Source organism: Oncorhynchus mykiss, chromosome 10, assembly GCF_013265735.2.
Source record: "Oncorhynchus mykiss isolate Arlee chromosome 10, USDA_OmykA_1.1, whole genome shotgun sequence".
Classification (NCBI taxonomy): Eukaryota; Metazoa; Chordata; class Actinopteri; order Salmoniformes; family Salmonidae; genus Oncorhynchus; species Oncorhynchus mykiss.
This window is the reverse complement of record NC_048574.1, coordinates 87,377,398-87,404,264: the sequence shown is the minus strand read 5'-3', so window position 1 is coordinate 87,404,264 and position 26,867 is coordinate 87,377,398. Positions and strand designations below refer to the sequence as shown.

General features: G+C 46.8%; 3 protein-coding genes across 3 annotated transcripts in view; 2 read left to right on the top strand and 1 right to left on the bottom strand.

Moving 5' to 3' along the window:
- Positions 1–1,627: 1,627 nt before the first annotated feature.
- LOC118936497 (lipoyl synthase, mitochondrial-like) lies at positions 1,628–13,193 on the bottom strand. Its single transcript, XM_036934406.1, has 11 exons — positions 12,868–13,193; positions 12,502–12,677; positions 10,812–10,905; positions 10,625–10,705; positions 10,176–10,332; positions 9,423–9,480; positions 6,579–6,707; positions 4,412–4,557; positions 4,068–4,138; positions 3,818–3,929; positions 1,628–2,151 (listed from the first exon to the last, which is right to left on the bottom strand). The coding sequence occupies exons 1-11, from the start codon at positions 12,964–12,966 to the stop codon at positions 2,099–2,101; spliced, it is 1,176 nt and encodes a 391-aa protein (XP_036790301.1). The 5' UTR covers positions 12,967–13,193; the 3' UTR covers positions 1,628–2,098.
- Positions 13,194–13,213: 20 nt separating this feature from the next.
- LOC110515653 (60S ribosomal protein L9) lies at positions 13,214–23,621 on the top strand. The gene is made up of 8 exons (XM_036934407.1): positions 13,214–13,310; positions 14,036–14,082; positions 14,476–14,591; positions 16,029–16,124; positions 17,710–17,842; positions 18,382–18,462; positions 22,649–22,757; positions 23,441–23,621. The coding sequence occupies exons 2-7, from the start codon at positions 14,037–14,039 to the stop codon at positions 22,753–22,755; spliced, it is 579 nt and encodes a 192-aa protein (XP_036790302.1). The 5' UTR covers positions 13,214–13,310; position 14,036; the 3' UTR covers positions 22,756–22,757; positions 23,441–23,621.
- Positions 23,622–26,363: 2,742 nt separating this feature from the next.
- Positions 26,364–26,867, top strand: part of LOC110511546 (replication factor C subunit 1) — a 56,382-nt gene continuing 55,878 nt past the window's right edge. Inside the window, exon 1 of the mRNA XM_036934405.1 lies at positions 26,364–26,509. Coding sequence (XP_036790300.1) covers positions 26,507–26,509 — 3 coding nt within the window. The 5' untranslated portion in view covers positions 26,364–26,506. The remainder of the gene's footprint in view (positions 26,510–26,867) is intronic.

Sequence of the window (26,867 nt, the reverse complement as noted above, 5' to 3'; positions counted from 1 at the left end):
ATGGCCCTAGTTCCTTATTCCCTATCTAGTGCACTATGGCCCTAGTTCCTTATTCCCTATCTAGTGCACTATGGCCCTAGTTCCTTATTCCCTATCTAGTGCACTATGGGCCCTAGTTCCTTATTCCCTATCTAGTGCACTAAGGGCCCTAGTTCCTTATTCCCTATCTAGTGCACTAAGGGCCCTAGTTCCTTATTCCCTATCTAGTGCACTATGGCCCTGTCCATTAACCCACTAGATTCATATTTCCCCAATCTCTCACACACACACACACACACATTGGAATGATAAGTCATGATTTAATACTTTTAATGTACAACCGTGAGTCATTATAAAACAACACTCCAAGTCACATAGCAACACATCGATCACATAGCAACACATTTCAAACCCCTCAAGTCATTCTCTCTCATCCGAGTATCATGTCAATAATCTAATTATTGTGTTGTGGAGTTAAAACTGGGACCGTTCTCTGGCTTCGTCTCAAAATGGCCCCCGATTCCCTATATAGTGGACTCCTGGCCCCCGATTCCCTATATAGTGGACTACTGGCCCCCGATTCCCTATATAGTGGACTCCTGGCCCCCGATTCCCTATATAGTGGACTACTGGCCCCCTATTCCCTATATAGTGGACTCCTGGCCCCCTATTCCCTATATAGTGGACTACTGGCCCCCGATTCCCTATATAGTGGACTACTGGCCCCCGATTCCCTATATAGTGGACTCCTGGCCCCCGATTCCCTATATAGTGGACTACTGGCCCCCTATTCCCTATATAGTGGACTACTGGCCCCCTATTCCCTATATAGTGGACTACTGGCCCCCTATTCCCTATATAGTGGACTACTGGCCCCCGATTCCCTATATAGTGGACTCCTGGCCCCCGATTCCCTATATAGTGGACTACTGGCCCCCTATTCCCTATATAGTGGACTACTGGCCCCCTATTCCCTATATAGTGGACTCCTGGCCCCCTATTCCCTATATAGTGGACTACTGGCCCCCTATTCCCTATATAGTGGACTCCTGGCCCCCGATTCCCTATATAGTGGACTACTGGCCCCCTATTTCCTATATAGTGGACTCCTGGCCCCCTATTCCCTATATAGTGGACTCCTGGCCCCCTATTCCCTATATAGTGGACTCCTGGCCCCCTATTCCCTATATAGTGGACTCCTGGCCCCCTATTCCCTATATAGTGGACTCCTGGCCCCCTATTCCCTATATAGTGGACTCCTGGCCCCCTATTCCCTATATAGTGGACTCCTGGCCCCCTATTCCCTATATAGTGGACTACTGGCCCCCTATTCCCTATATAGTGGACTACTGGCCCCCTATTCCCTATATAGTGGACTACTGGCCCCCTATTCCCTATATAGTGGACTCCTGGCCCCCTATTCCCTATATAGTGGACTCCTGGCCCCCTATTCCCTATATAGTGGACTACTGGCCCCCTATTCCCTATATAGTGGTACTACTAGTAGTGAATAGGATGGCATCTGGGACTGCCATTCCAACAACCACTGACCCCCCCCAACCCCCCCCAACCCACCATGGGTGTCCCACTTAAATCAGTCCCCCCGTATTGTCCAACCTTAAGTGGTCCCCCTCTACCCTCCTGATGCGTTGGTCGACTCAGGTTGACTGTGTGAATGTGTGTGTTGCTGACTGATATGAATCATACATCTATAGCCAGTGGTGGAGTGGAGGTCGACCCCCCCTTTATCTTCCCAGGTATTTACCCCCCCTTTATCTTCCCAGATATTTACCCCCCCTTTATATTCCCAGATATTTACCCCCCCTTTATATTCCCAGATATTTACCCCCCCCTTTATCTTCCCAGGTATTTACCCCCCCTTTATCTTCCCAGGTATTTACCCCCCACGACATCACTGGTTATAATGTACAGAACGAGACATCAACATGAACAGAGTCCTGTAGTAGCTCATATTCTGGATTGGAGAACTTTATATTGTAGCTATTGTGGTATATTATATTGTAATACAGTGTTATCTAGAGTAGCTTTATGGAGGGAGAGAGGAATCTGAAAGGAGGAGACGTCAGGATTCAGGTAAAGGTGAGTCCAGGTGATCAGGTTATTCTGCCGCTGCCTTCCTCTTCTCTAACAGATTCTTCAGGAAGAACTCACCTGAGAGAGAGGAGTGGAGAATGAGAGGAGTGGAGAGGAGTGGAGAATGAGAGGGGTGGAGAAGGAGGAGAGGAGAATGAGAGGGGTGGAGAATGAGAGGAGTGGAGAATGAGAGGAGTGGAGAATGAGAGGAGTGGAGAATGAGAGGAGTGGAGAATGAGAGGAGTGGAGAAAGAGGGGTGGAGCATGAGAGGGGTGGAGCATGAGAGGGGTGGAGCATGAGAGGGGTGGAGCATGAGAGGGGTGGAGCATGAGAGGAGTGGTGTGGAGAATGAGAGGAGTGGAGAGGAGTGGAGAATGAGAGGGGTGGAGAAGGAGGAGAGGAGAATGAGAGGGGTGGAGAATGAGAGGAGTGGAGAATGAGAGGAGTGGAGAATGAGAGGAGTGGAGAATGAGAGGAGTGGAGAATGAGAGGAGTGGAGAATGAGAGGAGTGGAGCATGAGAGGGGTGGAGAAAGAGGGGTGGAGCATGAGAGGGGTGGAGCATGAGAGGGGTGGAGCATGAGAGGGGTGGAGCATGAGAGGGGTGGAGCATGAGAGGAGTGGTGTGGAGAATGAGAGGAGTGGTGTGGAGAATGAGAGGAGTGGAGAATGAGAGGAGTGGAGAATGAGAGGGGTGGAGAATGAGAGGAGTGGTGTGGAGAATGAGAGGAGTGGAGAATGAGAGGAGTGGAGAATGAGAGGGGTGGAGAATGAGAGGGGTGGAGAATGAGAGGGGTGGAGAATGAGAGGAGTGGAGAATGAGAGGGGTGGAGAGGAGTGGAGAATGAGAGGAGTGGAGAATGAGAGGAGTGGAGAGGAGAATGAGAGGAGTGGAGAATGAGAGGAGTGGCGAATGAGAGGAGTGGCGAATGAGAAGAGAGGAGAATGAGAGGGGTGGAGAGGAGTGGAGAATGAGAGGGGTGGAGAGGAGTGGAGAATGAGAGGAGTGGATAATGAGAGGAGTGGAGAATGAGAGGGGTGGAGAATGAGAGGGGTGGAGAATGAGAGGGGTGGAGAATGAGAGGAGTGGAGAATGATAGGGGTGGAGAATGATAGGAGTGGTGAATGATAGGGGTGGAGAATGATAGGGGTGGAGAATGATAGGGGTGGAGAATGATAGGGGTGGAGAATGATAGGGGTGGAGAATGATAGGAGTGGAGAATGATAGGAGTGGTGAATGATAGGGGTGGAGAATGATAGGAGTGGAGAATGATAGGGGTGGAGAATGATAGGAGTGGAGAATGAGAGGAGTGGAGAATGATAGGGGTGGAGAATGATAGGGGTGGAGAATGATAGGGGTGGAGAATGATAGGGGTGGAGAATGATAGGGGTGGAGAATGATAGGAGTGGAGAATGATAGGAGTGGTGAATGAGAGGAGTGGAGAATGAGAGGAGTGGAGAATGAGAGGAGTGGAGAATGAGAGGAGTGGAGAGGGTGGAGTGAGTTAATCAGAGTTTTTATTTATAAGGAGGTGAATGAATCTACTCTGATTAGTAGTATCCATATTTATGTCTCCGTGTCTGTGTGTGTCTCCTTGTGTGTGTCTCCGTGTCTGTGTGTGTCTCTCCGTGTCTGTGTGTGTCTGTCTGTGTGTGTCTGTCTCCGTGTCTGTGTGTGTCTCTCCGTGTCTGTGTGTGTCTCCTTGTGTGTGTCTCCGTGTCTGTGTGTGTATCCGTGTCTCACCTGCTTTGTATGAGGAGCGCACTAAGGGTCCGCTGGCTGTGTAGACGAATCCCATCTCCTTCCCCACCTCCTCCCAGTGGCCAAACCTCTCAGGAGTTACATACTCCTCCACCTGCACACACACACACACACACACACACACACACACACACACACACACACACACACACACACACACGGTTATTCTGAACTGAAATCCTGCTGCCTGGGTGGTTGGCTCTGTGTGTGTGTGTGTGTGTGCACGCTGTACCTTGAGGTGGCGTTTGGTGGGCTGCATGTACTGTCCCAGTGTTAGACAATCCACTCCTGCCTCTCTCAGCTCTGTCAACAACAACAACAACAACAACACCGTTACTGGTTACAAATATATAATATCTGTTCGTCTCTCCCAGACGTGTGTGTGTGTGTGTGTGTGTGTGTGTGTGTGTGTGTGTGTGTGTGTACCGGTCAGTGTGTTATAAATCTGCCGGTCCGTCTCTCCCAGACGTGTGTGTGTGTGTGTGTACCGGTCAATGTGTAATAAATCTGTCGGTCCGTCTCTCCCAGACGTGTGTGTGTGTGTGTGTGTGTGTGTGTGTGTGTGTGTGTGTGTACCAGTCAGTGTGTTATAGATCTGCCGGTCCGTCTCTCCGAGACCCAACATGATGGAGGTCTTGGTGAGAATGTCTGGTCTGACGGCCTTGGCGTGACGCAGGACATTCAGGGATTGGTCGATGTTCGCCCGCGGATCACGGACGTGTCTGTGGGGTCAAAAGGTCATGAAAATAAAATATAAATGATTTCTTTTCTGTCAGTAAGTTACGGACAATATATTCAGCCTCGACGGTTCCTCTGGTGCCGATCTGTATTCAGGTGAACTGCAAAAACCTTTGAATCCAGTCCCAAATGGTGCCCTATTCCCTATGAAGTGCACCCTATTCCCTATGAAGTGCACCCTATTCCCTATGAAGTGCACCCTATTCCCTATGAAGTGCACCCTATTCCCTATGAAGTGCACCCTATTCCCTATGAAGTGCACCCTATTCCCTATGAGGTGCACTTCATTTGAACTGCATCCCTATTCCCTATGAAGTGCACCCTATTCCCTATGAAGTGCACTTCATTTGAACTGCATCCCTATTCCCTATGAAGTGCACCCTATTCCCTATGAAGTGCACTTCATTTGAACTGCATCCCTATTCCCTATGAAGTGCACCCTATTCCCTATGAAGCGCACCCTATTCCCTATGAAGTGCACCCTATTCCCTATTAAGTGCACTAAGTTGGACCAGAGTCCATTATATGAAGGTTATTGTCTAGGATAGACGTGGTACAACAGTCAAGTTTCTATTTTAAAAAACGGGGGCGTTTTGCTGCCACCTGCTGGTCAGAGTCGGTATTACAACCTCTTAACAAAGACAGGTCCTTCACAGCAAATTCACCATCTCCTTCCCCCTACCTGGTGGACAGGAAGTGTACTGCACCATGGGGGGGGGGACACATATGGTTCACTGGGGAATCCATGAAGAAAAATAGAAGTAGCCTGGAATCCAGAACCTGTTGTGTTAACATTCCACTCCTTGTACTCGGTGTCAAGACGAGCACTGGAATGATGGGAGAAACAGCCTGGAACCCAGGCTACAGCTGAAGGTCAGGGAGAAACAGACTGGAACCCAGGCTACAGCTGAAGCTGTTTCCTTTCATTGGGTTTACAGTGGAGCAGGTCAGGGAGAAACAGACTGGAACCCAGGCTACAGCTGAAGCGGTTTCCTTTCATTGGGTTCACAGTGGAGCAGGTCAGGGAGAAAGAGCATGATGGACCAGACAGACAGACAGACAGGTAGACAGACCAGACAGACAGACAGGTAGACAGAGACCAGACAGACAGACAGACAGGTATAGTTATTCTGAGACCAGACAGACAGGTAGACAGACAGACAGACAGGTATAGTTATTCTGAGACCAGACAGACAGGTAGACAGACAGACAGGTATAGTTATTCTGAGACCAGACAGACAGGTATAGTTATTCTGAGACCAGACAGACAGGTATAGTTATTCTGAGACCAGACAGACAGGTAGACAGACAGGTAGTTATTCTGAGACCAGACAGACAGACAGGTATAGTTATTCTGAGACCAGACAGACAGGTAGAGGTATATTGACCAGGGTCCTAACAGTGTAGCCATGCTTTACAGTCTGCGTCCCCTAACGGTAGACAGACAGGTATAGTTATTCTGACACCAGACAGACAGGTAGACAGACAGGTAGTTATTCTGAGACCAGACAGACAGGTATAGTTATTCTGAGACCAGACAGACAGGTAGACAGACAGGTAGTTATTCTGAGACCAGACAGACAGGTATAGTTATTCTGAGACCAGACAGACAGGTAGACAGACAGGTAGTTATTCTGAGACCAGACAGACAGACAGGTATAGTTATTCTGAGACCAGACAGACAGGTAGAGGTATATTGACCAGGGTCCTAACAGTGTAGCCATGCTTTACAGTCTGCGTCCCCTAACGGTAGACAGACAGGTATAGTTATTCTGAGACCAGACAGACAGGTAGACAGACAGGTATAGTTATTCTGAGACCAGACAGACAGGTATAGTTATTCTGAGACCAGACAGACAGGTAGAGGTATATTGACCAGGGTCCTAACAGTGTAGCCATGCTTTACAGTCTGCGTCCCCTAACAACCCCCTGTTCCCTATGGGCCCCGAGTCAAACGTAGTCCCCTGTATAGGGTATAGGGTCACGTAAGGGTCAGGGCCCGTACCTCTGCAGCTCGCGGACGGTCTCCACATTGTGGGCGTAAACGTCCAGCCCTGATTGGGCGATCTTCTCCACCGCCGCCAGATCTCCTCGGAAATCAGGGGTCAGACATTCCACCATGATCTGGGAGTTCCTGGATGAGACAACAACATTTAGTCAGAAGACAAAGTGGTTGAAATCAGGGGTCAGACATTCCACCATGATCTGGGAGTTCCTGGATGAGACAACAACATTTAGTCAGAAGGCCAAGTGGTTGAAATCAGGGGTCAGACATTCCACCATGATCTGGGAGTTCCTGGATGAGACAACAACATTTAGTCAGAAGACAAAGGGGTTGAAATCAGGGGTCAGACATTCCACCGTGATCTGGGACTTCCTGGATGAGACAACAACATTTAGTCAGAAGACAAAGTGGTTGAAATCAGGGGTCAGACATTCCACCGTGATCTGGGAGTTCCTGGATGAGACAACAACATTTAGTCAGAAGACAAAGTGGTTGAAATCAGGGGTCAGACATTCCACCATGATCTGGGAGTTCCTGGATGAGACAACAACATTTAGTCAGAAGACAAAGTGGTTGAAATCAGGGGTCAGACATTCCACCATGATCTGGGAGTTCCTGGATGAGACAACAACATTTAGTCAGAAGACAAAGTGGTTGAAATCAGGGGTCAGACATTCCACCATGATCTGGGAGTTCCTGGATGAGACAACAACATTTAGTCAGAAGACAAAGTGGTTGAAATCAGGGGTCAGACATTCCACCATGATCTGGGAGTTCCTGGATGAGACAACAACATTTAGTCAGAAGACAAAGTGGTTGAAATCAGGGGTCAGACATTCCACCATGATCTGGGACTTCCTGGATGAGACAACAACATTTAGTCAGAAGACAAAGTGGTTGAAATCAGGGGTCAGACATTCCACCATGATCTGGGAGTTCCTGGATGAGACAACAACATTTAGTCAGAAGGCCAAGTGGTTGAAATCAGGGGTCAGACATTCCACCATGATCTGGGAGTTCCTGGATGAGACAACAACATTTAGTCAGAAGACAAAGTGGTTGAAATCAGGGGTCAGACATTCCACCATGATCTGGGACTTCCTGGATGAGACAACAACATTTAGTCAGAAGACAAAGTGGTTGAAATCAGGGGTCAGACATTCCACCATGATCTGGGACTTCCTGGATGAGGCAACAACATTTAGTCAGAAGACAAAGTGGTTGAAATCAGGGGTCAGACATTCCACCATGATCTGGGAGTTCCTGGATGAGACAACAACATTTAGTCAGAAGGCCAAGTGGTTGAAATCAGGGGTCAGACATTCCACCATGATCTGGGAGTTCCTGGATGAGACAACAACATTTAGTCAGAAGACAAAGTGGTTGAAATCTGGGGTCAGACATTCCACCATGATCTGGGACTTCCTGGATTAGAAAACAACATTTAGTCAGAAGACAAAGTGGTTGAAATCAGGGGTCAGACATTCCACCATGATCTGGGACTTCCTGGATGAGGCAACAACATTTAGTCAGAAGACAAAGTGGTTGAAATCAGGGGTCAGACATTCCACCATGATCTGGGAGTTCCTGGATGAGACAACAACATTTAGTCAGAAGGCCAAGTGGTTGAAATCAGGGGTCAGACATTCCACCATGATCTGGGAGTTCCTGGATGAGACAACAACATTTAGTCAGAAGGCCAAGTGGTTGAAATCAGGGGTCAGACATTCCACCATGATCTGGGAGTTCCTGGATGAGACAACAACATTTAGTCAGAAGACAAAGTGGTTGAAATCAGGGGTCAGACATTCCACCATGATCTGGGAGTTCCTGGATGAGACAACAACATTTAGTCAGAAGACAAAGTGGTTGAAATCAGGGGTCAGACATTCCACCATGATCTGGGAGTTCCTGGATGAGACAACAACATTTAGTCAGAAGACAAAGGGGTTGAAATCAGGGGTCAGACATTCCACCGTGATCTGGGACTTCCTGGATGAGACAACAACATTTAGTCAGAAGACAAAGTGGTTTAATAAGTCAGTCATATACAGACTGGACAGACAGATAGACGGATGGATGGATGAATGAAAGGATGATGGATGGATTAATTAATGAATTAATAGCTGAATGGATGGCTGGATGAATTAATTAATGGCTGAAAGGATGGATGGATGAATTAATGGCTGAAAGGATGAATGGATGGATGGATGAATTAATGGCTGAAAGGATGGATGAATTAATGGCTGAAAGGATGAATGGATGGATGGATGGATGAATTAATGGCTGAAAGGATGGATGAATTAATGGCTGAAAGGATGAATGAATGGATGGATGGATTAATTAATGGCTGAAAGGATGGATGGATTAATTAATGGCTGAAAGGATGAATGGATGGATGGATGAATTAATGGCTGAAAGGATGGATTAATTAATGGCTGAAAGGATGAATGGATGGATGGATGAATTAATGGCTGAAAGAATGAATGATGGATGGATTAATTAATGGCTGAAAGGATGAATGATGGATGGATTAATTAATGGCTGAAAGGATGAATGATGGATGGATTAATTAATGGCTGAAAGGATGAATGATGGATGGATTAATTAATGGCTGAAAGGATGAATGATGGATGGATGGATGAATTAATTAATAGCTGAAAGGATGAATGATGGATGGATGGATGAATTAATTAATGGCTGAAAGGATGGATGGATGAATTAATTAATTAATAGCTGAAAGGATGAATGATGGATGAATTAATTAATTAATAGCTGAAAGGACGGATGGATGAATTAATGGCTGAAAGGATGGATGATGGATGATGGATGATGGATGAGTACCTCTCCTTCAGGTTGGAGACGGTCTTGGCAAAATGCTCCGCCCCTCCGTCAGCGATATCTGTCAAACACAACGACCCATTAACCAATCAGTCGACAGGCAGGTCGTTAAGGTCACTGACTTCAGGCAGACAAGATTCACATCAACAGCAGACGTTCAGAGAAAGCGTTACATTGGACGGTGGATGCCATGGCTGTCCTGTGTCTAGGAGAAATAAACAGGAAGTGGACCTGGAGAGGGGAGACTAATGGAACAAGACAACAGAGAACGAAAAGAGATATTTGAGTCACGGCTCCCGAGTGGCGCAGCGGTCTAAGGCACTGCGTCTCAGTGCTAGAGGCGTCACTACAGACACCCTGGTTCGATTCCAGGCTGTATCACAGCGGTCTAAGGCACTGCATCTCAGTGCTAGAGGCGTCACTACAGACCCTGGTTCGAATACAGGCTGTATCACAACCGGCTGTGATTGGGAGTCACGTAGGGCGGCGCTCAATTAGCCCAGCGTCGTCTGGGTTTGGCCACTTATTTTCCACCATAATTTGCAAATAAATTCATTAAAAATCCTACAATGTGATTTTCTGGATTTTTTTTCTAATTTTGTCTGTCATAGTTGAAGTGTACCTATGATGAAAATTACAGGCCTCTCTCATCTTCTTAAGTGGGAGAACTTGCACAATTGGTGGCTGACTAAATACTTTTTTGCCCCACTGTATATAAAAAGGGAGAGAAACAGAAGGAGATGTGTGAGTTACTACCGTCTCTGTCCACAGAGGTCAGAACCACATAGTCCAGTCCCCAGGCAGCGATGGCCTTGGCTGTGTTATAGGGCTCATCTGGGTCCAGGGGAGAGGGCTGACGAGCGGTCTTCACAGAACAGAACCTACAGCCACGGGTACATGTGTCCCCCATCAACTACAGAGAGAGAGAGACAGAGAGAGAGAGAGCGAGAGAGAGACAGAGACAGAGAGAGAGACAGAGACAGAGAGAGAGACAGAGAGACAGAGAGAGAGAGAGAGAAATAGAGAGAGAGACAGAGACAGAGAGAGAGAGACATGCGTATGTCAGTACGTGTGGTTGAGTTGTCAGATATACAAGTCAATATGTGAGTAGTAAACTCACCATGATGGTTGCTGTAGCCGTACCATGTTCCCCTCCTCCCCAACACTCCCCAACGTTAGGACACCTGGTCTCCTAGTAAACTCACCATGATGGTAGCTGTGGCCGTACCATGTTCCCCTCCTCCCCAACACTCCCCAATGTTAGGACACCTGGCCTCCTCACACACCTAAACAACATGAAAACACGAGAACGAAACATACTTGAAAAGGGTCTCTCTCACACACACACACACACACACACACACACACACACACACACACACCCCAACTCACCGTGTGCAGGTTGAGGTCTCTCAGGGTGTTCTTCAGCTTGTTGTAGTTCTTGCCAATAGGAATCTCAGTCTTCAGCCACGGGGGAAGTCTCAGCCTATCACAACAGTCACCCAGACATTGGTTAGTGGACGGACACGGTCCTGTGTTCAACGGACTCAAGAGTTTTATTACACACGGAATAAACAAACATACAGTCAATAACACAATAGAAAACAGTCTATATACAGTGAGTGCAAATGTAGTAAGATAAGGGAGTTAAGGCAATAAATAGGCCATGGTGGCAAAGTAATTACAATATAGCAATTAAACACTGGAATGGTAGATGTGCAGAAGATGGATGTGCAAGTAGAGATACTGGGGTGCAAAATAGCAAGATAAATAAATAACAATATGGGGATGAGGTAGTTGCAAAGTAGAAATAAAAATTAGGGGGTGCAAAGGAGCAAAATAAATAACTTAATTAAATACAGTAGGGAAAGAGGTAGTTGTTTGGGCTAAATTATAGGTGGGCTATGTACAGGTGCAGTGATCTGTGAGCTGCTCTGACAGCTGGTGCTTAAAGCTAGTGAGGGAGATATGAGTCTCAGCTTCAGAGATTTTTGCAGTTTGTTCCAGTCATCGGCAGCAGAGAACTGGAAGGAAAGACGACCAAAGGAGGAATTGGCTTTGGGGAGTGACCAGTGAGATATACCTGCTGGAGCGTGTGCTACGGGTGTGTGCTGCTATGGTGACCAGTGAGCTGAGATAAGGCGGGGCTTAGAGTTGAGTTTAGAGTTGCAACATTCTAGAAGCGTTCCCTAACATTCCCAGGTTTTATAGAAATCCCACTTGGAAGAGATGAGATGAGATGAGCAGGACATATGGAGTCCTCCAACCAGGATTTCTGGGAAATCTGGGATCATTTTGCAACCCTGTATTCAATCTTGTTGCTGCCATGCTGTGTCATGTGTTGCTGCCATGCTGTGTTGCTGCCATGTTGTGTTGCTGCCATGCTGTGTCATGTGTTGCCGCCATGTTGTGTTGCTGCCATGCTGTGTCATGTGTTGCTGCCATGTTGTGTTGCTGCCATGCTGTGTCATGTGTTGCCGCCATGCAGTGTTGCTGCCATGCTGTGTTGCTGCCATGTTGTGTTGCTGCCTAGCTGTGTTGCTGTCATGTGTTGCTGCCATGCTGTATGTTGTGTTGCTGCCATGCTGTGTTGCTGCCATGCTGTGTCATGTGTTGCTGCCATGCTGTGTTGCTGCCATGCTGTGTTGCTGCCATGCTGTGTCATGTGTTGCTGCCATGCTGTGTTGCTGCCATGCTATATTGTCTTCGGTCTCTCTTTATGTAGTGGTGTCTCTCTTGTCGTTGTGTGTTTTGTCCTATTTTTACATTTTATTTTTAATCCCAGCCCCCCTGGGAGGCCTTTTGGTAGGCCGTCATTGTAAATAAGAATTTGTTCTTAACCGACTTGCCTAGATAAACAAAAGGTGACATTAAAATAACCTGTATATAGGGAATAGGTAGTACAGACAAATTGTTTAGGTACACACATAGGTCCCGTTCCATCCACCAGAGCCCCATGGGGTCAGAGTCAAAAGTAGTGCACTACATAGGGAATAGTGTACCGTTTAGGAAGCGTCATATATAAAGGAAGCGTCATATATAAAGGAAGCATCATATATAAAGGAACCTCTATTCCCCCCACCTCTCTCCCTTCTGTCTCTTCAGGTTACCCCTGTACTCCTCCCAGTTGTTCTTCTCAGACAGCTCCCCGGATATAAAGTCCTGGAGGCCGGGCCCGTCATCGGACAGCTCCTTCTTGCGGTCCTTCTGTGTCTGGGATGACCTGGCCGCTGTGGTCAGTCCGCTGACGGCGTACACCTACACACGGACCGGATATTATCTAGCTACACATGATGCCTCTGCTAAATCAGTAACCCGAGGCCAGCGGCCAAGGAGGATCTAATCAGCTACTTATGTTAGCATTAGCCATACTTAGTTAGCTAGTATAAACGTTGTATAAAACAAAGAGAGACATTTCAGTGATTATCGGTCAAGTAGATGTACTTACATGTTGGTTGCATTTGGGATTCAACCACCGGTGGTTGCTGGAGAAACGACCCGCAATAAAATAACTTTGTTTGACCAAAGCCATGACTTTAACTAACATTTGCTAGCGTCTGTCATTGACAAAACATTTCTCTGGGATCGAGTACTTAGGCCTGGTATTAAAATAAAACTTAGAAAATAAGAAATGATTTCGTCCGCTACTTAATTAATCAATTGATCTCGATTCTTTTTATATACAGATTTATTCTAAATGCGATGTTTTTTTTCCCCCCTGGGGACCAAAGACGTATAATTTATCAATATATCGCAGTGTTTTGCATCCATCATCATCAATTGTTTAGTTACGTCTGATCAACGCGTAGCGCCGTGATGGCGTAAGCACGTACGAAGACTACAATTGCGTGCTGACGTCTTTCCTTCGTCCTTTCCTCTACTACCGGCGAGGTAAGAAATGGTGGATAACGTTTCTATCGCTGAAAATCAAACTCCATCTGTGTTCCTCGATATCTAAAACGCGTAATTTTTCACCTTTACGAATTTGCTATATGTATATTGACGTTTCGCATTTGTTATTTCCACCCCCAAAACCAGTCGCTATAACTATATATAGTTTGTTTTGCCACCCACCCCTCTATCCTAGGCCGCAGTCGCCCCCCTATGCCTGCCTATCCGTCTTTTTAGTAGCCAGGGCAACGTGAATAATGCTCAACGTGTGTAACATATAACGTTTGTCTTGTATGTACATGGTCGCATTGTTTCAGACCGCTTTAATTACATGTGTAGGTTATAAAAGTTGTTTGCCATTGGGAGGAGGGAGAGGGGGGGACAGTGTTCATGACTCGCTATCTGACTGGTTAGTTGCATGCCTGTCTGTTATAGTTGACTAGTTTCCTTCTGCCTCTTTTAATTAACGTTTAACGTTAAGGGTTTCATTTGGACAGTCAACTGGATGTACCGGGTTACGTATTGTATGACGTTATCAACAACGAGTTACCTAAATATGACAGCCGTGTAAACACACACACATGATGTTAGATACCTGCCTGACGTTAGTTAACTAAAGTTAAAACTCGTCCTGAAATCCCCAGTCCGCTCCGTAACGTTAGTTGGGTAATATAATGTATTGTAATCGTCAACTCCACCTGACTTGACTCTCTGTCTAACCCCAGAATGAAGACCATTCTCAGTAACCAGACTGTGGATATCCCCGACGGTGGTAAGTTTAACTCCAACAAATCCGCGGTTCATTTACTGAACCATCCAACATGTTGATAACCGTGGAATCTATCAATGGACTAATCAAGGAATAGTAACCAGACTATAGAGTCAAATGTTTACCTATGTTGCCTAGTGAGTTATTGGTTCAGCCCCCCAGAAAAGGACTACACTAACTGAATGCCATTCCACTAAGTTACTGTAGTCTGTCTCTGGCTGGCATCCTCAAGAGGCATCGCTGGTGCCTGTCTTCATCAATCCAGCATTTTAGCCTGACTATAGTTGGGTTTTAATGCCATATATTCTAGTGGTGTGGTTAAGATTGTCTAGCTAGTTACTGGTTCTCTCTGTGTGTGTGTCTGACCCCTGTCGTCTCTGCCGTGCCCCCCCCCAGTCGAGGTGAGGCTGAAGGGACGGACCGTCATCGTCAAGGGACCCCGGGGGGTTCTCCGCAGGGAGTTCAACCACATCAACCTGGAACTCAGCCTGTTGGGGAAGACGCACAAAAAGGTACGGAGGCTTGTCTATAGAAAGTACTTGGTGATGGGCTTCATCCTACACTTCAATGCACTGGTACTCATCATGCCCAGGGCTCTAAGGGGTGGGGTACTGTGTGACTACGGGGTGGTGGGGGGGTCTCCCAGATAACTGTTGTAATGACGAGGCTTGGCTGTATCGTTGTTTCAGAAAGCGCCTCTAGAGAAACAAGTGAGTGTCCCGGCGATTCCCGTTAGCATCACGGTTGCACCAAAACTACAGCAAAAAAATAAACGTCTTCCTTTGTAAGTCGGGTCAGAAGATGGGACCTAATATGTGGTGGGAAACCTAAGGGTCAGAAGATGGGACCTAATATGTGGTGGGAAACCTAAGGGTCAGAAGATGGGACCTAATATGTGGTGGGAAACCTAAGGGTCAGAAGATGGGACCTAATATGTGGTGGGAAACCTAAGGGTCAGAAGATGGGACCTAATATGTGGTGGGAAACCTAAGGGTCAGAAGATGGGACCTAATATGTGGTGGGAAACCTAAGGGTCAGAAGATGGGACCTAATATGTGGTGGGAAACCTAAGGGTCAGAAGATGGGACCTAATATGTGGTGGGAAACCTAAGGGTCAGAAGAGGAGATGCTGCCCTGTCGCTGGGCCGCCCTGTCGCTGGGCCGCCCTGTCGCTGGGCCGCCCTGTCGCTAAGCAGGGAAAAGAACTGAGTAAATGGTATATAGTGAGAGGTATTAATGCCATCCTGTTGTTTACGGCAGGGTAGAGGTGGCAGGGTAACCTAGTGGTTAGAGCGGAGGGGCGGCAGGGTAGCCTAGTGGTTAGAGCGTTGGACTAGTAACCGGAAGGTTGCAAGTTCAAACCCCCGAGCTGACAAGGTACAGATCTGCAGGCCAAAATAAATAAACATTCTTAACTGACTTGCCTAGTTAAATAAAAACACAACAGATGTTTCGACAAGCAACAGTTTCCTGAGCTTTGTGTGTTTTTAGGGTGCAGACACACCAGGAGGCATGACGTCCAACACACATGTCTCTTCAAGTTACACAACCCCTGATTCTGCCAGCCACACATTACCTGCTGATTTTTAACGTTTTAAATCTTCCTATAGTGAATTCCCATCATGCCCCTGTCGTTGACCATTTTGTTTACATTTTTTGTTACGTCCTGTTACCTCATTGGCTAGCTACCAACCTGGTAACTTTGGGCTGATCCAATCATGTGGGGACACAGAAGGGAACCTTCTTCAGCTGATCGTTGCTTTTCTCTCCCTGGAATTAACTGATTTAATGGTGTCGTGAAGCGTTGCTAACTGACAGTTCTGCTGGTAAATCAAATCAAATGTATTTATAAAGCCCCTCCTTACATCAGGTGTGTGTCTCTCCTCTGTACATCGGCTGATATCTCAAAAGTGCTGTACAGAAACATCTCTCCCCTCTCTGTGTTCCAGCTGCGTGTGGATAAATGGTGGGGCAACAGGAAGGAGCTGGCCACAGTCAGGACCATCTGCAGTCACGTCCAGAACATGATCAAGGGAGTCACCATGGTGAGTGTTGACCCTACTGTTAGTCACCATGGTGAGTGTTGACCCTACTGTTAGTTACCATGGTGAGGTGTTGACCCTACTGTTAGTCACCATGGTGAGTGTTGTTAGTTACCATGGTGAGTGTTGACCCTACTGTTAGTTACCATGGTGAGGTGTTGACCCTACTGTTAGTTACCATGGTGAGTGTTGACCCTACTGTTAGTTACCATGGTGAGTGTTGACCCTACTGTTAGTCACCATGGTGAGTGTTGACCCTACTGTTAGTCACCATGGTGAGGTGTTGACCCTACTGTTAGTTACCATGGTGAGTGTTGTTAGTTACCATGGTGAGTGTTGACCCTACTGTTAGTTACCATGGTGAGGTGTTGACCCTACTGTTAGTTACCATGGTGAGTGTTGACCCTACTGTTAGTTACCATGGTGAGGTGTTGACCCTACTGTTAGTTACCATGGTGAGGTGTTGACCCTACTGTTAGTTACCATGGTGAGTGTTGACCCTACTGTTAGTTACCATGGTGAGTGTTGACCCTACTGTTAGTCACCATGGTGAGTGTTGTTAGTTACCATGGTGAGTGTTGACCCTACTGTTAGTTACCATGGTGAGTGTTGACCCTACTGTTAGTTACCATGGTGAGGTGTTGACCCTACTGTTAGTTACCATGGTGAGTGTTGACCCTACTGTTAGTTACCATGGTGAGTGTTGACCCTACTGTTAGTCACCATGGTGAGTGTTGACCCTACTGTTAGTCACCATGGTGAGGTGTTGACCCTACTGTTAGTTACCATGGTGAGTGTTGACCCTACTGTTAGTTACCATGGTGAGGTGTTGACCCTACTGTTAGTTACCATGGTGAGTGTTGACCCTACTGTTAGTTACCATGGTGAGTGTTGACCCTACTGTTAGTTACCATGGTGAGTGTTGACCCTACTGTTAGTTACCATGGTGAGGTGTTGACCCTACTGTTAGTTACCATGGTGAGTGTTGACCCTACTGTTAGTTACCATGGTGAGGTGTTGACCCTACAGTTAGTTACCATGGTGAGTGACACTGACTCCAGACCAGCTGACTGCTTGTTGCCGTACCAGACACTGACTCCAGACCAGCTGATAAATACCCTGACTGTTTGTTGCTGTACGAGACACTGACTCCAGACGTTCTAGGACCCCTCTCTCTGTTCTAGGACCCCTCTCTCTGTTCTAGGACCCCTCTCTCTGTTCTAGGACCCCTCTCTCTGTTCTAGGACCCCTCGCTCTGTTCTAGGACCCCTCGCTCTGTTCTAGGACCCCTCGCTCTGTTCTAGGACCCCTCGCTCTGTTCTAGGACCCCTCGCTCTGTTCTAGGACCCCTCGCTCTGTTCTAGGACCCCTCGCTCTGTTCTAGGACCCCTCTCTCTGTTCTAGGACCCCTCTCTCTGTTCTAGGACCCCTCTCTCTGTTCTAGGACCCCTCGCTCTGTTCTAGGACCCCTCGCTCTGTTCTAGGACCCCTCGCTCTGTTCTAGGACCCCTCGCTCTGTTCTAGGACCCCTCGCTCTGTTCTAGGACCCCTCTCTTCGTTCTTTTAACCCTCTCTCTCCTCTCTCCAGGGTTTCCGCTATAAGATGCGCTCGGTGTACGCCCATTTCCCCATCAACGTTGTGATGCAGGAGAGTGGAGCTCTGGTGGAGATCAGGAACTTCCTGGGGGAGAAATACATCCGTCGGGTCCGCATGAGACAGGGTGAGTCTGGGGGGGGGAGGAAGAGTCTGGGACGGACGGACGGACCGGGGGGGGGGGTGGTGTGTGACAGGGTGAGTCTGGGACGGACGGATGGGGGGTCTGGGACGGACCGGGGGAGGGGAGAATGTGACAGGGCGAGTCTGGGACGGAACGGGGGGGAATGTGACAGGGCCACCAGTTATTTTTGAACCAGTGTTTAACGAGCACTTCCCATTGGCCAGTCTAGTGCATATAGACAACGGTAGGCAGGTTTCAGAGCAGCACACCACTTTGAGCTGGAGGCGCTATGAATAAACGGGCTACTCAATGGTTTGAAACGCTGTTTTAATTCATCTTTTAAGATGGTTCTCCTAGTTCTAACCTACCTACCTGTAGAGGAATCCTCTGTAGAAGCCTGGAGCATTTACAAGCTCTAGCTTGTGGCCATTTGTGTGGCCATTTCCAATGCAGAGATGCCTGGCTGACGGTCTCCTCCCTCTGTCCCTCTCTCCCTCTGTCTGTCTCGTCTCTCTGTCTGTCTCCCTGTCTCTCTCTCTCAGGTGTGTCCTGTGCCGTGTCTGCAGCCCAGAAGGATGAGTTGATTCTGGAGGGGAACGATATTGAGCTGGTGTCTAACTCTGGTGAGGCGACACACATCACCCCCCCCCCCCCCCCCCCCCCCCCCACAGTCGTAGTGTTTCCTTCACAGACAGACCCAGACACTAGCCACCGCCAGACCTGTCCCTGTGTATAATTACCCAGATACCCCCTCTGTTCTCTCTCCCAGTCTGATGTCCTGGTGTTTCCTTCATACCCTGTGTATTATTACCCAGATACCCCCTCTGTTCTCTCTCCCAGTCTGATGTCCTGGTGTTTCCTCCAGACCCTGTGTATTATTACCCAGATACCCCCTCTGTTCTCTCTCCCAGTCTGATGTCCTGGTGTTTCCTCCAGACCCTGTGTATTATTACCCAGATACCCCCTCTGTTCTCTCTCCCAGTCTGATGTCCTGGTGTTTCCTTCAGACCCTGTGTATTATTACCCAGATACCCCCTCTGTTCTCTCTCCCAGTCTGATGTCCTGGTGTTTCCTTCAGACCCTGTGTATTATTACCCAGATACCCCCTCTGTTCTCTCTCCCAGTCTGATGTCCTGGTGTTTCCTCCAGACCCTGTGTATTATTACCCAGATACCCCCTCTGTTCTCTCTCCCAGTCTGATGTCCTAGTGTTTCCTTCATACCCTGTGTATTATTACCCAGATACCCCCTCTGTTCTCTCTCCCAGTCTGATGTCCTGGTGTTTCCTTCAGACCCTGTGTATTATTACCCAGATACCCCCTCTGTTCTCTCTCCCAGTCTGATGTCCTGGTGTTTCCTTCAGACCCTGTGTATTATTACCCAGATACCCCCTCTGTTCTCTCTCCCAGTCTGATGTCCTGGTGTTTCCTTCAGACCCTGTGTATTATTACCCAGATACCCCCTCTGTTCTCTCTCCCGGTCTAATGTCCTGGTGTTTCCTTCAGACCCTGTGTATTATTACCCAGATACCCCCTCTGTTCTCTCTCCCAGTCTGATGTCCTAGTGTTTCCTTCAGACCCTGTGTATTATTACCCAGATACCCCCTCTGTTCTCTCTCCCAGTCTGATGTCCTAGTGTTTCCTTCAGACCCTGTGTATTATTACCCAGATACCCCCTCTGTTCTCTCTCCCAGTCTGATGTCCTGGTGTTTCCTTCAGACCCTGTGTATTATTACCCAGATACCCCCTCTGTTCTCTCTCCCAGTCTGATGTCCTAGTGTTTCCTTCAGACCCTGTGTATTATTACCCAGATACCCCCTCTGTTCTCTCTCCCAGTCTGATGTCCTAGTGTTTCCTTCATACCCTGTGTATTATTACCCAGATACCCCCTCTGTTCTCTCTCCCAGTCTGATGTCCTGGTGTTTCCTTCAGACCCTGTGTATTATTACCCAGATACCCCCTCTGTTCTCTCTCCCAGTCTGATGTCCTGGTGTTTCCTTCAGACCCTGTGTATTATTACCCAGATACCCCCTCTGTTCTCTCTCCCAGTCTGATGTCCTGGTGTTTCCTCCAGACCCTGTGTATTATTACCCAGATACCCCCTCTGTTCTCTCTCCCAGTCTGATGTCCTGGTGTTTCCTCCAGACCCTGTGTATTATTACCCAGATACCCCCTCTGTTCTCTCTCCCAGTCTGATGTCCTGGTGTTTCCTCCAGACCCTGTGTATTATTACCCAGATACCCCCTCTGTTCTCTCTCCCAGTCTGATGTCCTGGTGTTTCCTTCAGACCCTGTGTATTATTACCCAGATACCCCCTCTGTTCTCTCTCCCAGTCTGATGTCCTAGTGTTTCCTTCAGACCCTGTGTATTATTACCCAGATACCCCCTCTGTTCTCTCTCCCGGTCTGATGTCCTGGTGTTTCCTCCAGACCCTGTGTATTATTACCCAGATACCCCCTCTGTTCTCTCTCCCAGTCTGATGTCCTGGTGTTTCCTCCAGACCCTGTGTATTATTACCCAGATACCCCCTCTGTTCTCTCTCCCAGTCTGATGTCCTGGTGTTTCCTTCAGACCCTGTATATTATTACCCAGATACCCCCTCTGTTCTCTCTCCCAGTCTGATGTCCTGGTGTTTCCTTCATACCCTGTGTATTATTACCCAGATACCCCCTCTGTTCTCTCTCCCAGTCTGATGTCCTGGTGTTTCCTCCAGACCCTGTGTATTATTACCCAGATACCCCCTCTGTTCTCTCTCCCAGTCTGATGTCCTGGTGTTTCCTCCAGACCCTGTGTATTATTACCCAGATACCCCCTCTGTTCTCTCTCCCAGTCTGATGTCCTGGTGTTTCCTTCAGACCCTGTGTATTATTACCCAGATACCCCCTCTGTTCTCTCTCCCAGTCTGATGTCCTGGTGTTTCCTCCAGACCCTGTGTATTATTACCCAGATACCCCCTCTGTTCTCTCTCCCAGTCTGATGTCCTAGTGTTTCCTTCAGACCCTGTGTATTATTACCCAGATACCCCCTCTGTTCTCTCTCCCAGTCTGATGTCCTAGTGTTTCCTTCATACCCTGTGTATTATTACCCAGATACCCCCTCTGTTCTCTCTCCCAGTCTAATGTCCTGGTGTTTCCTTCAGACCCTGTGTATTATTACCCAGATACCCCCTCTGTTCTCTCTCCCAGTCTGATGTCCTAGTGTTTCCTTCATACCCTGTGTATTATTACCCAGATACCCCCTCTGTTCTCTCTCCCAGTCTGATGTCCTGGTGTTTCCTCCAGACCCTGTGTATTATTACCCAGATACCCCCTCTGTTCTCTCTCCCAGTCTGATGTCCTGGTGTTTCCTCCAGACCCTGTGTATTATTACCCAGATACCCCCTCTGTTCTCTCTCCCAGTCTGATGTCCTAGTGTTTCCTTCAGACCCTGTGTATTATTACCCAGATACCCCCTCTGTTCTCTCTCCCAGTCTGATGTCCTGGTGTTTCCTTCAGACCCTGTGTATTATTACCCAGATACCCCCTCTGTTCTCTCTCCCAGTCTGATGTCCTGGTGTTTCCTCCAGACCCTGTGTATTATTACCCAGATACCCCCTCTGTTCTCTCTCCCAGTCTGATGTCCTAGTGTTTCCTTCAGACCCTGTGTATTATTACCCAGATACCCCCTCTGTTCTCTCTCCCAGTCTGATGTCCTAGTGTTTCCTTCAGACCCTGTGTATTATTACCCAGATACCCCCTCTGTTCTCTCTCCCAGTCTAATGTCCTGGTGTTTCCTTCAGACCCTGTGTATTATTACCCAGATACCCCCTCTGTTCTCTCTCCCAGTCTGATGTCCTGGTGTTTCCTTCAGACCCTGTGTATTATTACCCAGATACCCCCTCTGTTCTCTCTCCCAGTCTGATTTCCTGGTGTTTCCTTCAGACCCTGTGTATTATTACCCAGATACCCCCTCTGTTCTCTCTCCCGGTCTAATGTCCTGGTGTTTCCTTCAGACCCTGTGTATTATTACCCAGATACCCCCTCTGTTCTCTCTCCCGGTCTGATGTCCTAGTGTTTCCTTCAGACCCTGTGTATTATTACCCAGATACCCCCTCTGTTCTCTCTCCCAGTCTGATGTCCTAGTGTTTCCTTCAGACCCTGTGTATTATTACCCAGATACCCCCTCTGTTCTCTCTCCCAGTCTGATGTCCTGGTGTTTCCTTCAGACCCTGTGTATTATTACCCAGATACCCCCTCTGTTCTCTCTCCCGGTCTGATGTCCTAGTGTTTCCTTCATACCCTGTGTATTATTACCCAGATACCCCCTCTGTTCTCTCTCCCAGTCTGATGTTCTTAGTGTTTATTCTACGAATACATCTGTAATGATGCCTCTTCTCCCTCTATTTACCTCTTACAGCATCACTGTGGGATTCTAGAATGTTGTGACTGGGGTTCTAGAATGTTGTGACTGGGGTTCTAGAATGTTGTGACTGGGGTTCTAGAATGTTGTGACTGGGGTTCTAGAATGTTGTGACTGGGGTTCTAGAATGTTGTGACTGGGGTTCTAGAATGTTGTGACTGGGGTTCTAGAATGTTGTGACTGTGATTCTAGAATGTTGTGACTGGGGTTCTAGATTCTAAGGTGTATAGCCTTTTCTCCTACTATAACCGGACTTGTCAATTCAGAGTGGTAGTGATGCTGTCTGTCCCCTCTCTCCCTCCCCTCTCCTAACTGGTCTTGTGTATATTGACCTCTTTGACCCCTGTGTGACCTTCCAAGCTGCCGTACCCTGCTCACCACCCCAGCCTCTCTCTCCTCTCTCTCTCTTCCAGCCGCTCTCATCCAGCAAGCCACCACGGTCAAAAACAAGGATATCAGGAAGTTCCTGGACGGAATCTACGTGTCTGAGAAGGGAACGGTGGTCCAGAAAGAGGATTAGAGGTTAGAATTACCCAGAGTCTGTCTGTCTGATGTCCACACCGTGTCAGTCAATGCATGTTGTAATGCTGCAGTTTGAAAAACCTTGTTTTATGCTGTAATCTTTCTGACATGCAAGGCTTTAACCAACGTTAGAGAAATGATACGCCTGTAACCTGCGTTATGGGCCGTATTAGAGACCCGAAGTTTGAACTGAACCTCGTGCCCCATTTGTTTTTTTTTACTCTTAACAGTTGTTCTCTCTCCTTCCCTCTTGTTCTCTCTCTCCTTCCCTCTTGTTCTCTCTCTCCTTCCCTCTTGTTCTCTCTCTCCTTCCCTCTTGTTCTCTCTCTCCTTCCCTCTTGTTCACTCTCTCCTTCCCTCTTGTTCTCTCTCTCCTTCCCTCTTGTTCACTCTCTCCTTCCCTCTTGTTCACTCTCTCCTTCCCTCTTGTTCTCTCTCTCCTTCCCTCTTGTTCTCTCTCTCCTTCCCTCTTGTTCTCTCTCTCCTTCCCTCTTGTTCTCTCTCTCCTTCCCTCTTGTTCTCTCTCTCCTTCCCTCTTGTTCTCTCTCTCCTTCCCTCTTCTCTCTCTCCTTCCCTCTTGTTCTCTCTCTCCTTCCCTCTTGTTCTCTCTCTCCTTCCCTCTTGTTCTCTCTCTCCTTCCCTCTTGTTCTCTCTCTCCTTCCCTCTTGTTCTCTCTCCTCCAGCCACTCTGATCCAACAAGTCACCACGGTCAAGAAGGACATCAGGAAGTTCCTGGATGGAATCTACGTCAGTGAGAAGAGACCGCTGTGGCGGAACAGACGGATGAATAACCCAATCAGATGCATCTCTGGAACTCACTATTGACCAATAAAATCCCTCCCCTTTTTTTCAACGACACCCCACATCCTGTCTTTGTGGTTCCTATTGGCTGGTTCATGTAGTTTAAACCAAGCTGGTCATTTCTCTTCTTCCTGTTAGTCAACCCATTTTGGGTGTCGCACCAAACAAATCACATTAAATGACTTATGCTTAGTTCATAGCCATGTGGGAATTTACCACATACGACTGGGAGAAATCCACTAGAAGGGCCCTCCCAACTGGTAATCTACTAGTGGGGGAAGCTATCATCCTGAGCGTTCGCTTCTCCCACATGGTGACCTCTGACCTTAACCTGCTTTTTTAGGGCAGATAAAATGCAACAAAAAAACATGAAAAACGTTTTTGTTATTTTTAACACTTTGTTTACAAAGCAGATGGATTTTGACACAGTTTGTTAAAACCGTTCAAATCAGGTGAAGGCATCCAGCTGTTATTTATGCCTTCACAAACTGGTAAATTCCAACATCCCACTTGGGTGTGAATGCAGCAGGAAATACTGAATTTAGAATTCTATTGTTACACCCACAAATCCCGTCTCTGGTTCCTATTGGCTGACATGTTATAGTGCATTCTAACAGGTAATATCAGACCAATCGGACGCTCTGGGGGGGGGGTTCCCTGAGGTACACTTCTAGGACCAGCTTCCCCTCATCTTAACCGTTAGTGTGAGAGATTAATAACTGACCCCAGATCAGAGTCTTGGCGACAACTGCACCCCTGTCTATAACAACGGTCAAGTTAGTTATCGCTTTCCACTTCGATAATGACCCTTGAAGTAGTTAACTGGTAAAATAAAATAACTGTCCTGATAAAAATTAATATGGAGTCTTTTAAGACTTTTTTTGGGGGGGGGGGGGGGGGGGGGGGGGGTCTAAAACAATGTGTAATTGTTTTAAGAAAGTCATACCAAGGATCATTTAACTACTCAAATGTCTTGTTTTGGGAACCTATTCATTTGAGACATTGGCCTTTACTACCGTAGCCCATAGAAATACATTGAATATATATATGTTTTACTATAAGGTTGTCTGCCCTCTTTATCTAGGAGATGTGAGAAAAGCTCAGGATATTACAGGAACTAAAGTCTGAAGCTGTAAAAAAAAATGGGTCTGTTCAGAGGGCTGCAATGTTACAGAGCGTTTGGATATTAGTCGTGTGTCAGAAAGATCTGCAAAGTGTTTTCGAAAGCTGACCAAAAGTAAGAATCCTGTGAAAACAATACAAGGATCCCATCAGTGTTCAAGTCTCAGTGTCACCTTAGAACAGGGACTGGTAGGTACGTGTGTGTGTTTCTGGGTAATAGGATATCTCTGGTCGTCACGGTCCTTTCCTGCTCGTGGGAAAGAGGTGAGAGTGGTGGCAGGTCTTCAAACTGCAGGTCTGTCTATAGTTGTCAACGTCTGAGTCGTTCGGACCGTTCACATTCGCACATACAACATTTACACAGCTAACATAGACTTCCCTCGTTATTAAAACGAAAATAAAATACAAAATCGAAAAATATTTAGAAGAAAAAAATTATCTTAACACAGCTTTATACCTGCGTCAAACGGGGTCTGTAGACACGCGTGCAAACGTTGTAAAAAGGCCATATGAATTAAATAAAGTTTTGGAGCAGTTTACCTGAGCTAGAATACGAATTATCGTCTTTATAAACTGTGCTGGCTGTGTCCTCATCAATGAAACACATTGAGGCGTAGCTTCCGGGTCGTATTCATTACGAAAACAGTTTAAGAACCAAGCATTCCACTACACCCGCAATAACATCTGATGTGTATGTGTGTATGTGACCGATCATATTTGATTTGCACCGTTTTCCCTTTAAAAGAACCAAACGGAATCAAACGGATCAGAACGAGAGTTTTCTATTGGACAAATGCAGGGTGGGTTCCTCCCCGTTTCGTTCCATTTGCTTCCGTTTAATCAACTTTATGCAACAGAATCGGCGTAATGAATACACGAAACCGCCTGTTTTCAATGTGGAGAGATGCGATTTAAATATATATATATTAATTATGAACACAACAATTAAAAAAAATATATATATATACAAACAAGAGTACATAAACCTAACATATCAAGAATAATTTTCAATTTGTTAAATACTTTTACGGTGTGGATGGCTATTTTGTTTTTACATTTACTGATCATTTCTAAATAATATTTAAATTATTTAAGAGAGAATGTGAAGCAAGGGGTTTGTTCTCTTCATTTTATGGATAAAGAATCTTCCGTGAAAGATAAACACATGAACAATGAACGTTAAATCAGGGTCCCATATCACCTGGATCAATATAAAACATACGATCAGAGTGTCTCAGGATGAACATGTGGAGAGATCCTATGCTACTAGTAGCCTCCTGCTAGAGATATGCATAAACATCTCCGGTAGATGTGTCGCACTGCTGTGCTTTATCTTGGTCAGGGTCGCAGTTATAAATGAGAACTTGTTCTCAACTGGCCTACCTGGTTACATAAAGGAGAAATACATTAAATAAACATCTCCGTTATATAAAGTGTTTATTCTCAAAGTTGCCGGGATGTGACGTGTCCTACTTATACCGGTACATTCGTAACAACTTAAACTTACATTATATAATTAAAAAAAGAAACGTCACGTAACAAATCAACCATTTTGTCTGTTGTTGTTGATTAAATTCGACACTCTTATTGACGTCCACACATTAAAAACGACTTGATGCCTGATGAGTGAAACAACGACTAAAACGCCACCTGCTGGAGGGAGACACGTTTTCCCCCGACATGGGCCTCTTCCTCTTCCACTTCCTCTTCCGCTCTGATCACACTTCGCGCCAAGGAGGATTTGTTATTTTTTTTAAAGGAGCTGCTCGTGTAAACTAGTCTCGTCACGATCAATAAGAAAAACTCATTTATTTTGTCGTGGATTATGGTAAGTCACGGCGTCTATGCATCGTAGGTCCAAATCAACAACTCATTCCCTGACAACAGCAACAACACAAGTGATTCAGTATTGCATAGAAACGCATATGTCAGCTAACGTTAGGACGCATGTTACTGTTTTAGAGGACGCACGAATGTACCGAGTAAGGTAGTTAAGCCAACTAGATCCCAACCCGTAGTTGCCCTATTTGGTTGTTTCAGTAGGATTTCTAGCTAACTCACTAGCTATCATGCTGATGAAAACAATGCATGAAGCTGACTATCTTTGCAAAGTCAGTTGTTTACATTGCAAACAGCAAAGCGACAGTCGTCTTGTCAATACTGACAACAAAATTATGGCATCAAGT